Source organism: Trichechus manatus, unplaced genomic scaffold (assembly GCF_000243295.1).
Source record: "Trichechus manatus latirostris isolate Lorelei unplaced genomic scaffold, TriManLat1.0 scaffold00021, whole genome shotgun sequence".
Lineage (NCBI taxonomy): Eukaryota > Metazoa > Chordata > Mammalia > Sirenia > Trichechidae > Trichechus > Trichechus manatus.
In genome coordinates this window covers 11,178,206-11,192,989 of record NW_004443957.1, presented here as the reverse complement: position 1 = coordinate 11,192,989, position 14,784 = coordinate 11,178,206, and the positions used below count along the sequence as shown (strand labels likewise).

Here is a 14,784-nt window from a genome sequence, read left to right as displayed (position 1 = left end):
TGAAGCTTAAATACCACTCTTTCTCTCTCATACACATACACACCCACCCACACACACACCCACAACAATATATTTAATAAACTCTCTTCAAAAACAAAACCATTTGAAGGCCTGAACTTGATTCCTAAAAAATAAAAGCTTGTGAATATTAACTGACAATCCTAGTAGATTAAACCTATAAAATACCAGTCTAGCTGGTGGGTGTGAATCAATGTTGATTATCTGCAAATATTAAGGTCAGATGTAATAAGCTCTTATGAGATCTCAGGAATTACCTCATCATAAAACTGACTAAAATGAACCCCTGTGAAGACAGAAAAAGGCTGCCAACAAACTAAGTGAAAAAGTAATAGAAAACATGTATAACCCTTTGGAAAATGGGAAGGAAACCTTCATTTTCTCTTTCAGAGACTAAATGGGATCTAATTGGCATGTCTAGCTAGGTTTTTCTTTGTTCAAATAATGTATTTTTTTATCACTAGCAGTGACCAGGGTAAGCATACAAAAACTAGCAAAAATGTCAAAGGTTTTAAAACTGAAAACAAGTCTCTAAAATATATATAAAATAGAGTTAAACAACAAGTACTGATTGACATTTATGTTCCCCCCTACCAAAAAAGGAAATTAATAAACTGAGTTGTAATAATACTTTGCTTTTGAAGGATAAGACAATGCATGTTTAAGGAAGACATTATACCCCTGTCTAGTGTCCCATATCAGGCAGTGAAGGCTGAACCTAGATAGATGATGTGGTGAAACATAAGAAGTATGATATGAAAACACATTTTACAAATTTTAAACTATTTTCATTTATTGATGGCTACTAGTGACTTCAGTGTCCGTGGATGGTTCAAAAGGTTAAGCTGCTAATCAAAAGCTTGGAGGTTTCAGTCCACCCAGAGGCACCTCAGAAGAAAGGCCTAGTGATCTACTTTCAAAGTCACTGAAATCTCTATGGAGCACAATCCTACTCTGACACACATGGTGTTGCCATGACTTGGCACTGACTCAATGGCAACTGGTTTTCTTCCTTTTTTTGTTTTACTAGTGACATCAATGATGGCAGAAAAAAATTACTGACAATGACAAATTATCAGCTTTGTCAATGAAAATATAAACAGGATGCCAATAAATTCAAAACAAGTTGGTTAATAGTGGCCCTGCTGTAGAATCAGCTGCGTTTGGCCACTATCCATAACTCATAGAATATCTGAAAATAAAACAGACTGGAGTTGGGAAGTGATGCATACTATTATATAGTATTTCCATCATACAGATAAAACAGATGTAAATAAGAACAGTAAACTATAGTAAAATAATTAGGAAGTGATGAGTTTTGAGTATTACTTCTTGCTTTTAATATGTTATTTGTGAGTTTATATAATTTAATTTTTAATAATGGCAGTAGTGCAAATGGGTTGTGCTCAACTACTAACCTAAAGGTTGGTTGTTTGAATCCACCCAGTGAAACCATGGAAAAAAGACCTGGTGATCTGCTTCCATAAAGATTACAGCCAAGAAAAACCTATGGAGCAGTTCTACTCTGTTACTCATGGGGACGGTGTCTTAACTAGTGCTACTGTAACAGAAATACCACAAGTGGGTGGCTTTAACAAACAGAAATTTATTTTCTCACAGTTTAGGAGGCTAGAAGTCTGAATTCAGGGTGTCAGCTCTAGGGGGAAGGCTTTTTCTCTCTGTCGGCTCTGGAGAAATGGCCTTGTCTCTCTCTCTATTGTGCTTTAAATGAAGGTTTACAGAGCAAATTCGTTTCTCATTAAACAATTAATACATATTGTTTTGTGACATTGGTTGCCAACCCCACGACATGTCAACACTCTCTCCTTCTGGACTTTGGTTCCCCACTGCCAGCTTTCCTGTCACCTCCTGCCTTCTCACCCTTGCCCCTGCATTGGTGTGCCCCTTTAACCTCGTTTTGTTTTATGGGCCTGTCTAATCTTTGGCTGAAGGGTGAGCCTCAAGAGTGACTTCAGTACTGAGTTAAAAGGGTGTCTGGGGGCCATACTCTCAGGGTTTTTCCAGTCTATGTTAGACCAGTATGTCTGGTGTTTTTTTGTGAGCTAGAATTTTGTTCTACATTTTTCTCCAGCACTGTCCAGGACCCTCTATTGTGATCCCTGTTAGAGCAGTAGGTGGTGGTAGACGGGCACCATCTAGCTATGCTGGACTCAGTCTGGTAGAGGCTGTGGTAGTTGTGGTCCATTAGTCCTTTGGACTAATCTTTCCCTTATGTCTTTGATTTTCTTCATTCTCCCTTTCTCCCTTGCTCCAGTGGAGTATCTTAGATGGCCACTCACAGGCTTTTAAGGGTCCTTGTCTCTTTGAGCTTCTGTTCCTGGGCAAACTTCATGTGGCTTGGCATCTCTCTTCTCCCATCTCTGCTGGCTCACTTGCTTGTTTAATCTCTTCTATATCTCAAAAGAGATTGAATCACGACATACCCTACACTAATCTTGCCTCATTAACATAACAAAACAACCCATTCCCAAATGGGATTATAACTACAGGCACAGAGGTTAGGAATTACATCACATATTTTTTGGGGAAAATTCGATCTATAACAGTCACCATGAGTCAGAACTGACTTGATAGAACTGGGGTTTCTTTTGTTTAATAACCAGCTCATAAAATTCCTGAAAATGTAACAGTTGGTTCTTACGAACTGTTATAAGCTGGTTCCTGCACAGCACTGATATATTAGGACTGTTTTCTAAGTGCAATGGGAAACCACTGGAGTTTTAAATAGGAGAGTGATATTATCTGATTTTTACTTTATTAAAATCACTATATTATAATGAGGGAGGAACAACTCAGAAAAAGAGGGTGAGAATGGCTGCACAACTTGAAGAAGGTAATCAATGTCACTGAATTGTACGTGTAGAAACTGTTGAACTGGTGTGTGTTTCACTGTGTATATTCTCAACAACAACAAAATAACATTTAGAAAAAAAAGATCATTAGCTACTCTATGGAGAATGAATTACAGAGAAGGGTGGATTATAAATATGTTAGTTTAATAAGGATCTGTCACTTCTCTTTTGTATGAAAGGGTAATCTACAATAACCTATATTCAATCATTCTTCTCAAAAAGCTGCCTAGAAATAGATGGTGAATATAGAAAAGGTGATGTAGTGGAAAGAACATGCATTTGGAATTATATCGATAGATGTGAATTCCCAGACAAGCTTTTAGTTACTAGCTGAGTGACCCTGAACAGGTAACCTCTCAGAGCCTGAGGTTATTTTAGTTCTAAAACAATCAGAAATAATATAACCTATATTATAGGGAAAGAGCCCTGGAGGTGCAGTAGTTAACTACTGCTTTAACTACCAAAGGTCGGTGGTTCAAATCACCAGCTGCTCCAGGAGAGAAAGATGTGACAGTCTGCTTCCGTAAAGATTACAGCCTTGGAAGCCCTATGGGGCAGTTCTACTCTGTCCTATAAGGTCACTATGAGTTGGAATCGACATGACAGCAATGGGTTTGGTTTATTTTGGTTTATGTCATAGGGATGTTATATGTATTAAATGAGATGATATATGTGAAAGTCAACACACACACATTGTAGGTGATCAACAAATGTAAATTTCCCTTCTCTTTCCTTCCTTGAAGACAGAGACTCTCTCTTATACATCAGCAACTACCATAGTGCCTTGTACACAGGCACTTAGAAGAATAAAATGAGTAAATACATGCATGGATAAATATTTTACACAATCAAAAAATTACAAAAGTAAATTTCTTCTATAGGGCTTTCTAATGTTAAAATTATAGGGATATAAGTTTTTAAAATGAAGCAGCAAAACTTGCTACTTTTCACAACATAAATGACAACATTTTCTGTGTATCACTGGGAAGAACTCCTTCTGAAACTAAGTAGTGAGGCTGCACTCCAGGCTCTCCTTGTAATTAAGGTAAACGAGCTCAGGGTGGATGCCTGGGTTTTGGGTATACTATGTAGCCATTACTCTGCCTTTGAAATCTTACCAATCTATTAAGGTTTATCATAAATAACACTTACATCATGAAGTCTTTGTTACTCTCTTTCACCTGATGAGATCTTTGCTTTCTCTGAATCCCAAATCTCTCTGTGACACATATTATACTTATTTGTGTGTCCCTACACCCTCAGTGAGATGGACTGACACAACAGCCACAACAATGGGCTCAAAAGTATCTCAGATCATGAAGATGGCTCGGGATCAGGCAACACTTTGTTCTATTGTACATAAGGTCTCCATGAGTCAGAGCCACTCCACAGCAATCAATAATAACTAAGCCACAGATATTGTTTTAACTTTGCATCTGTAAAAAACCACTAAATATAAGAAACTTTTATAATATTTATACTTTGTATTAGCTGTTAAGCTTGTCTCCTCAATTAGCATAAAGAAAATCAATCAAGACCTGAGAATCAATACCTGGCTGAACTGTTAAGCCTTTCCTAACTATATATGATTCCCCCATTTATTACATGTGGTACCCCTACTAAGTAGTACTGCGGGATCTGCCTACTTAAAAAAAAAAAATGAAATGATTATTTTCTATTTAACCTATTATAGTGATCAATATTTCATTGAACTGGACAATCCAACTTATCATCGATATGGAATTGGTTTAAAATATAATAAAAATGAATAACTGAACAATATATTTTAAAATAAAATAGTAAGATGTTGGAGTATGGTGGGTCTCTAATACGGAATATCCATCTTTGCTGTGTATAAGAACTTCGCCATGAAATCAGTGCTGCTTTATTGCAGAAAGGAAGAGATAAACATTAAAATTTTATAATTTAAGATATCAAAATATTGTCCATTCCTCTATGAGATACAAAACTAAATACCCACCTCAAATGCATAATATAAGAATCAAGAATGATATAATCCCTGTTTGGTAACAAATGTTGATAATGATCTGCCATCTGTACTAATGTGCAGACAATCACTGAATGGATCACTGCCTCTCTTCGTAATGAACCATAAAACAAAGCAGCTCTAAGTACTTCAAAAGTCTTAAGACTCACCTGAAGTAACACACATCAGATATTTTTTAAGTAAAATTATTTGTTGATAATTAAAAATAATCCCCATATTTAGAATAAAACTAAATTTCCTATTCCATATGACTGTGTCTCACATATTTTTGGAATGATCCATCTTTTTCCATGAATGTGATGAACACTCCACTGACTTTCTGAATTTTCTTCAACAAAGATGGATGCTAGTGACTATTTTGAAAATCATAAGCCCATGAGTCTTCGTTTTCTGTTTACACATTGAAAAGTCAACAGAATGAAAACGTCTAGCTGCTCATTTTCTCTTTAAATCAAATACATGCTAAAACACATACAAACTGAATATCTATTCATGAGCCATAAAATACAATCACTGTCAATATATTAGTTTCCTGTGTGTAATCAATTAAACAAGTGGGGTCAGAGTCCCTGCCCAAAACAGTAAATAACTATAATAATTACTGATTTTAGAAATAATAGCTGTAGCTACCATTATTTTAGCCATTCATTCATTCATGCATGCATTCATTCATTACCCCCCATGTGATCCTCATAAAACTCTGCAAGGTAGGTTATTACTTTTAGATTTTAAGTGTGAAACTACTGAAGTTCAGAGAAACTGATCTGCGAGTAACCACAGATTAAGAAAAGCCTGGATTTAATTTCAGGGCTGTACTTTTTTTGTGCCAGGTGCAAAATATGTAAGACTCTTTACACTCAAAACCTAAGGTATTTAATACTCATAAAAACCCTATAAGGATGAAAATATTATTTCTATTTTGTAAATTAAGAAACTGAAGCTCAGAGAGATTCAGCAACTTGCCCAAGGTCATATAACTTGAAAGGTACTCAAACCACAATTAAAATTCAGAATTGTGATTTTTACTCCCCTTGAAGGAGTTAGGCTTTTAAAGGGCAGAGAAACACAAGATAATAACTAAGCTGGGGGGGGGGTCAAGAGAGGATTTTTTTTTTTTTTTAAAGTAAACTGTCTTGAGTATATTTACAGGACACAGAGAGAAGACATTCAGAAATGGTTCAAAAGCACTGATGAAAGATTTAACTCAGAGCAGGAAAATGAATGGTTTTTTTCTCCTGGATTATAAGGGAAAAAGCGATTTGGAAGTATAGAAGGATTTATTTAAAAATACTCTAAAACTCTGGTAGTAAAGACATCAATATAAGACTATCTGATTGATGTATCTTTCTAGTATCCTTTCCACCTACCTTCTGATATCAGGATCCCTTTTCCCGTAAGAAAACCACTGCACTGTTCAGGAGGAATCTGTGCTCAGTGTCATCACTGGGATGGACTCAAGACCGGGGCCCTGCCAATCACCATGCTCTACCCTCCTGGCCTCAGGAATTGATTCAGGAACGGTAGGTGACGCAAGGAAGGTCAATCAGAGCCCCCCAGAATTTTTTTTTTTTTTTTTTTTTAATGCAGGAGCTATAGCAAAAGATGGTCTCTTTTAAACGAAGTTGTAAAACTGGGAAGAATATGAAACTAGGCCAGTCAGCAGCCATGTTGCCCTCTATGTGAGGACAGCCTGCTCATATAATTAAGGCAAGAAAATTCAAGCAGAATAGAGATACAAAGACACAGATTCCTGATGACAAAATATGAACTCCAGAATCTAACCATGTCAAAAATCATCTTCCCCCTGGACCTCCCAGCTATGTGAGCCTACAAATTTCCTTTTTAACTTAAGCTACTTTGAGTTAGGGTTCTGGCACATGCAGCAGAAAGAGTTCCAGATAATACAATGCCACAAATATTTTTACATAGGTAGCTAGCAAGATAGATAAGATATTTGGAAGCCTCTATCTTATCATCTTGGACTCTTGTAAAATCTTTACTTTCAGGAAAACTAATAAGCAGTCTGTTTCTCATTTCTAAGTCCATTGGTTAAATCTCATCTTAAACTTATCATTTTGGGGGTCTATTCAAGAATTCATAATTTTTAAATCTTACTTTATTTTGAAATATAACATACAGAAAAATGCATAAAAGTTAAATGTACACTCTTATGAATAACTGATTACAAAGTAAAAACAAATCAAAATTACAAAGTACTCATGTAAACACCACTCAGGTTAAGGAACAGAATACTGTCAATGCCCCTAAAGATCCCCATGTGCCTCTTCCCAATAATGACCCCTTTGTCCTCCCAGAGAAATCACTATCTTGACTTTAGTAGTAATCACTTCACTGATTTTTTTTAATAGTTTTTCCATCTATGTAGCATCTTAAACATAGAATTTGGTTTTTCCTATTTTTGAACTTTATACTAAACAGAATAATACCAAATAGAATCATATACCTTGCTTTTTTACTAACCTTATGTTTCTATGATTCATTCATATATTAATCTCTATAAAGCATTTATTCCATTGCTATAAAGCATGCCACTATATGAACATACCATAATTTATTTATTCATTTTAATATCTAATTAAAATTCAAATATTCTAATAATGGGCATTTGAGTTGTTTCAGTGTTTTGACTATTATAAATGCCGATCCTAGGACAATTCCTGTACATGTATCTTGTACATGTTCATAAATTTGACTAAGGTGGAATTGCTGAGTATGCTTATCTTTATCAGATAAACCAAATTAGTTTCCAAAGGAGTTGTGCCTAATCAGTTTTTTTTAAAAATTAAATAGTTTTAAACATTCTGGATTATTCAAACAATCTTTTCTGCAACTGAAAATAACTATAGCTCTATTAAGCCATATTAATATACATACAGTAATTGCACCTTAAAAATGAACATACTTTTCTAAAGGTCTGAGAAAGTATATGTTCAATAAAACAAAAATAAGTAAATATAATTAAAAACTACTTAACAATAAATGTGTTACAATATATTGTGCTAAAATTATCTAAAATATTTTATACAACTTTTAGAATAAATGAAATATATAAAGGGCATTATTTATTATACCTACAGTTAATCAAAGGTTAATATTATAATGATGATATTTCTAATAATTATTTTATTACTGCATATTGCATAACTTCAAAGGCGGTTGAACACTACAATGGCTGCAAGCAATCTGGACTGTAACTTTCTTCTCCAACTATAAACAATAAATTTCTCATAACTTCATCAATGGATATAACAGTGTGTGGTGTAAACGATTTGTTCTCAAGGGCTGTTCGAATCCACCCAACAGCAACATGGAAGAAAGGCCTGGAGATCTACTTCTGTAAGATTACAGCCATTGAAAACCCTATGGAGTGCATTTCTACTCTGAAACACATGGGGTCATTATAAATCGGAACGGACTCGAAGACAATGGGTTTGTTTTTTGGTTTACTGCAGCAAACACTTAATTCTTCCACTACTTAAACTACTCCATGCTAAAAAGTTGTTATCAAAACATCTGAAAATTTCTAAGCACCAGGAGAGCCTATTTATTTCTTAAAACTACTTAGACATGAAAAAACTTAAAAATTCAAAACTTTGTTTTTAAACATACTTTCATCTTTGGTCTTTTTTTCCTCTCAGGCAGTGAATGTGAAATATAAATGACCATGAGTTGAGGAAAGGACAGCATCCCAAAAAGAAGCATGCTCTGACAATGATTAATATGGAGCTGCCAAAGGATGTCTGGCAGCAAAAAGAAGCAATAGCTTATGTAACTGATAAAAAATCAGTCAGTAACACCCTAATAAAGTATCTCCCTAGAACTACAGATAGTGTATTTGATGAATTGTTTAGGCTAGCCTGTATTTTTCTACCTGTTTAAACCCTGGAGGCAAAAATGTGAAAAAGAAAAAAAACTACAGCTAATGCCTATTATTCAAATTGGTTGAGGAATGGGTTGGTCAGTTAAATGGAATATGCTGATTAACTGAGAATTATCACATATACTGCAATTAAAAATTAGAATATAATATGTTTTTCATTAAAAATATGTGAAATGTCATTTAACTTTTCCTTAGAGTTTCTGAAGGTAGTTCTATATTTCAAGTTATTTTTGTAAACCATGGCAACAACTGCACAATTCTATTAGCACAGAATGTGTAAACGACTCTTCTGAATTTCTATCTTGTGGTATACTTTAGAAGCTATTTTGTTGAATAAGTTCACAAAAGCTGAATTGCCCTTTGGCCATTATAATAGCAGAGTAGATAATCAGGGAAAAATTCTGGGTATTTGAGCTTTCTAGTTACTTGCATCACTCTCTCTTTTTTGTTGCGGGGGGGCGGTGTTTCAAATAAATATGATCTTGCAATTAATTTAAACTTCTGTAAAATCTAAAACAGATTTCTCAGAGAGATATTCTTCTCACTGAACTTTAGTTAATACTTTAAACTTGAAGTGTGATGAAGCTTGATGTGCTGAAAACATGAAGGACAATGGTTTCCTATGTATCCTGCAGTTATTGCTCCACTTTTGAATGCTCCCTTAGTTTAAGGCCCCTCTACTTTCTATAAAGACACAGTGTAAACAGAGCTACAGGTCAAAAATGCTGAACTGTGGTATATTCAAAGATTGCTTTGTAGAAAACAAAGCTTTATCACCCATGGCTTGAACATTAGCTTCTCATCAGAGTAAGTATAAAGGCTCCCTTTAGATGAAAGCTGGCTCTGAACCTTGATGAACAAACCCACATCACTGCTTTCAGTGTCCAGCCCGATGCAGAAGGGATCTCTTTATTCTAGACAGTAGGTGGGCTTAGTAGTGGAAACAAGGGACCCTGAGAATCTGTGGCTATAAAGTGCTACATCACCAGAGGGGGTCCCAAGAAGATGGGATGGGTATGTATCAAAGAAAGAAGGTTAACAGGGAGAGGATGAAGATCATAAATAGATGATAATGCAACAGGGGAAGAAATTAACCTCAAAGTGAGATAAAGTGATGAATCACAATAGAACTTTTGTGTATCATTATCATCATTAGAATCAGGTTACTAGAATTAGCACCATCAATCTACTATGATTGCTCTTCATTTTCAGAATGTCAAACCCAGAGGAACTGTTTTAGTTTTAACTTGCTAGGCCTCTCTGCTGCAACTGACATTATCCATGCTTCCTTTCTACTGAAAGTCTGAACCTCTTCTAGGGTTCCACTTTCTCAGTCTTTTAATCGTTTGGTGTTCCTAGGCTCTATCCTGTTCTGCCTACTCTATTTATTCTTCCTAGGTGACCTGATCCACTCTTGTGATTTCAGCTTTGATTTCTCCCTCAGCATCAGTCTCCAGTATCCAACTGGTCACTGGACAGCTCCACTTAGATGTTCCAGAAATATCCCAAGGTCAATGAATTCAAAACAGAATTCATCACTAACTCATAAACTTTTTCTTCCGTTCATTCTCAAAGGATGTATTTTCTATCTCAGCTTAAAAGACCCACAATTCATCCAATCCCTTAAGCTAGAAAACTAGACATGTCACCGTTGAACTTTCCTTCACGAATTCATCGACAAAACCTACCGATTTTTTTCCTGTTTCTCAATTCTGTTTTTTCCCCTCTCCATGCCTCAACATCTCTCATTATCTCTCATTTATATTCTTATTCCTAACTGGTCTCTCTGCTGTTAGTCTTGTTCCCTTTCAATATCACTCTCTGCACAGGTACAATAATAATTTATCTGAAATGCACATCTGACTGTCATTCCCCTCAATGGTTGGTTCCTCATTAGCTTTAGAATAATAAAGCCCACATTTCTAAACATGATTACAAAGTCTTCATAATTTGGTCCCTCTCCACATTACCATTTTTAACTCATATCACTCCCTGCATACAATTCCTATAGTAACGTGTAATTTCATATTATTCTCTTTATATGCTGTGACCTTTCATGTTTCCATACATCTTCTCATGTTGTCCCCTTTGTCTAGAATTCTTTACTCTCTCCCTCTTCTCTCCTGCCTCCCCAATCTCAATTATTTATGTCTTGGCAAAACTGCCACCTCCTCCAGAAAGTCTTTCCTGAAAGTTCTGAAAGAGCTGAGTTAGGTAATTCTCTCTATTCTCTTATCCCATGTATCTCTTTCTCTTAGCACTTAGTTCTTTAGTGAGCACGTATGGTTTTGTCATCAGAAAAATCAATAAAGACTCATAAAAGGGAACACAAATAAGTATGTGCTGACATTTTTGTGCCTCTTCCTGGACTTTGAGGTCTTTGAGAGCATACAAAGTAATTTATTCATCTTTGTAATCCCACTGTGTAGCCTAGTGCCTAGCAACTGATGCTCAGTAAATGTTTGGTTACATAAGGTGACTGATAAGAAAGAGAGAATACAAAAAAAAAAAAAAAAAATCACAGAAAAGACTTCCTTGCCACAGTATAGTGGTTCAGAATGGCCCTGATCCTGCTCATATTTGCACAGTTACATTGACTACTTTAATTCTAAAGGGTTCTAGTTAAAAATAACTCCAAATAAGCAATTTATTCCCTTCCAGAAAAATTAATTCTGTTGAGAAACCATCCCATTTTGACATCAGATCTCTTACTTTAGCACACAAGGTACATTTTAAAAAAGATATGCCATATATAATCTCCATCAGGTAAATGAGAAATAAGGAAGAACAAAACCAGGTAGAAAATAAAATAAACTTGGCAGCACTGTGCCATTTGTTACATGGAAAATTACTTACATGCAGCAGCAATACAGCAGCAAGGAAAGACTGTCCTTGACAGTATCCAATGTCTTCATCGTACACAGAGTAGGCCTAGGGAAAAGGCGGAGAGAAATGAATATTGTAAACATTCGCAGATCTTTACATGATGTTAGCTCACAGCAGGCGCTGCTTGTTCCTGCCCACAATTTCACCAATCCTCAACTTCAATATGTGTGTCATTAGCACAGTGTGGTCCCCACAAAGAGGCTGCATGTTTCCTAAAGCAGTTCTTAATACCCTTTTACAACTTGGAACTAAGGGATGCCCAGACTACTTAAATTAGTTTTAAAAGATCCATGAGGGTTTGAGGTCAGGTGTGTGAGACCATGGGAAGTGGTGTGGGAAGATGGGAAGGTTTTAGGGTTGATGTGGGAGTTCTGAAGCACTACAAGGAGGAAATCTAGAAGCTGTTGAGAGTGTAGTGCAGGCCCCCTAACCTGACCTACAAAAGAATGAATCCTCTACAGAGAACTTTAGAAGTTCTCGAATCTCTTCCAAACTGAAGGCTGTAGGGCAGAAATGACTCCTCCCATGTATATCACTGTGGCAAACCAGAGATATTTACTGCCCTGTACTTTCTGCAGGGTGGCTCAGAGAGCCTGGTGCCACATACACACTCTCTATGACAGGTGCTCTGGCTATTCAGTATCATTAACATCGTTCTAACCAGGACAGCCGTATACAGTCAAAGAGGCCCATTCGTTGCAAATACAGCTCTCCCTGGGAAACAACTATCACACCATTCCACTTAACATTCACCTCTTTGTCTTCAGAGGAAAGGAAATAAAGCTGCACGTCTGATATGCACCAACTAGTACTTCAAACTGCTGGGATTATTATTATTATTTTTTAAGACGTCCTGTACTAGATTTTTGGAGCTTCAATCAGTTACAATAGCACAGTGTGCTAATGAAAGAGCAAAGAACAGGGATTGGCAAGCTTTTTCTATAAAGGGTCAGATAGTAAATATTTGAGGTTCTGCAAAACACGTTTGGTATCTGTTGCATATGTTTCTTTCTTGTTGTTGTTTTTAAATAACACCTTAAAATGTAAAAACCATTCTTAGCTCACAAGCGGGCCACATAGGCCATATAGTTTGCTAATCCCTGATTTAGAATAAGAAATTGCTCAGGTGTTCCAACACTTGTTTTCAAAAAGCAAACATCCCAATTGTGCTGTTTAAATTCTGGACATGTATCCCATCCCATGTACTACATCTACATGTTGTGCTTCAGTTTAAAGAAGAAATTCCCATTTAATTTACTTAATCCAATGCATATGATCTGTGAACATAACACTTGTCTCTGTCCAGGGCACTGGGCATCACAGGGAGGATAAGTGTGGTATCTCTCATATGCCAAGGTAGTCAGAGTGCAGGGTCTGGGATTCTTTTATTTTTTACTTACTTAAAATAAAAAAAAACTTTCTTGACGTATAGCTTACAGCCAATGCAATGCACATTTTAAATGCACAATTCCTTGAGTTTTAACAAATATGGGCATCTAGATAACTCTAACCTTTATAGAATACTCTCATTCCAGAAAGTTCTCTTATGTCCCTTTGCAGTCAAACCACCTCCACCCCAGGCAACCGCTAACCTGCTTTTTATCTTATTTTATTTTTAATTTTTAGACTGCCTTTAATTAAACATGTATTATTTCATTTGCAATTTTCACAAGTACATTTTCCTTTTTTTTAAAAACTGTGCTTTAGATGAAGGTTTACAGAGCAAATTAGTTTCTCATTAAACAATTAAAACACATATTGTTTTGTGCCACTGGTTGCCAACCCCACGACATGTCAACACTCTCCCCTTCTCGACTTTGGGTTCCCCATGACCAGCTTTCCTCTCCTCTCTTGCCTTCTCACCCTTGCCCCTGAGTTGGTGTGCCCACTTAGTCTCGTTTTGTTTTATGGGCCTGTCTAATCTTTGGCTGAAGGGTGAACCTTTGGAGTAACTTCAGTACTGAGTTAAAAGGGTGTCTGGGGGTCATACTCTCGCGGTTTCTCCCATCTCTGTCAGACCAGTATGTCTGGTCTTTTTTTGTGAGCTGGAATTTGTTCTACATTTTTCTCCAGCTCTGTCCAGAACCCTCTGTTGTGATCCCTGTCAGAGTAGACAGTGGTGGTAGCCAGGCACCATCTAGTTGTGTTAGATTCAGTCTGGTGGAGGTAGTGGTAGCTGTGGTCCATTAGTCCTTTGGACTAATCTTTCCCTTGTGTCTTTGGTTTTCTTCATTCTTCCTTGCTCCAGACAGGGTGGTTCCAGTGGAGTATCTTAGATGGCCGCTCACAAGCTTTTAAGACCCCAGAAGCTACTCACCAAAGTAGGATGTAGAACATTTTCTTTTTTCAGAACATTTTCTTTATAAACTATGTTACGCCAGTTGAGCTAGATGTCCCCGAGACTGTGGTCCCCAGCCCTCAGCTCAGTAATTTGAACCCTCAGGAGTTTGTATGCGTCTATGAAGCTTCCATGACCTTGCCTTGGTTAAGTTGTGCTGGCTTCCCCAGTATTGTGTACTGCCTTACCCTTAACCAAAGTTATCACTTATGTATTGTCTATTTAGTGTTTTTCCCCCTCACCTCTCCCCTCTCTTGTAACCATCAAAGGTTGTTTTTTTTCTGTGTGTAAACCTTTTCATGAGTTTTTATGATAGTGATCTTATGCAATATTTGTCCTTTTGTGATTGACTTACTTCACTCAGCATAATGCCCTCCAGATTCATTCATGATGTGAGATGTTTCACAGATTCATCATTATTCTTTACCGTTGCATAGTATTCCATTGTGTGTGTGTACCATAGTTTATCTATCCATTCATCTGTGGATGGGCACTTAGGTTGTTTCTGTCTTTCTGCTATTGTGAATAATGCTGCAATGAACATGTGTGTGCATATGTCTATTCGTGTGACAGCTCTTATTTCTCTAGGATATATTCCTAGAAATGGGATTGCTGAATCATACGGTATTTCTATTTCTACCTTTTTTTTTTCTGTTCAATTTGATAAAGTGTTATTTTATTTTATTATTTATTTATTTAAATTGTACTTCAGGTGAAGGCTTACAGAACAAATAGTTTCTCTTGAAACAGTAGTACACAT

The 14,784-nt window shown here is 36.4% G+C and overlaps 1 protein-coding gene across 9 annotated transcripts in view; it reads right to left on the bottom strand.

Annotated features, from left to right (window-relative positions):
* RABGAP1L (RAB GTPase activating protein 1 like) overlaps window positions 1-14,784 on the bottom strand; it is a 775,464-nt gene that overhangs the window by 302,249 nt on the left and 458,431 nt on the right. For all 9 annotated transcript variants that reach the window (XM_023728046.1, XM_023728049.1, XM_004372833.3 and 6 more), the window contains one exon: window positions 11,657-11,731. In XM_023728046.1, coding sequence (XP_023583814.1) covers window positions 11,657-11,731 — 75 coding nt within the window. The remainder of the gene's footprint in view (window positions 1-11,656; window positions 11,732-14,784) is intronic.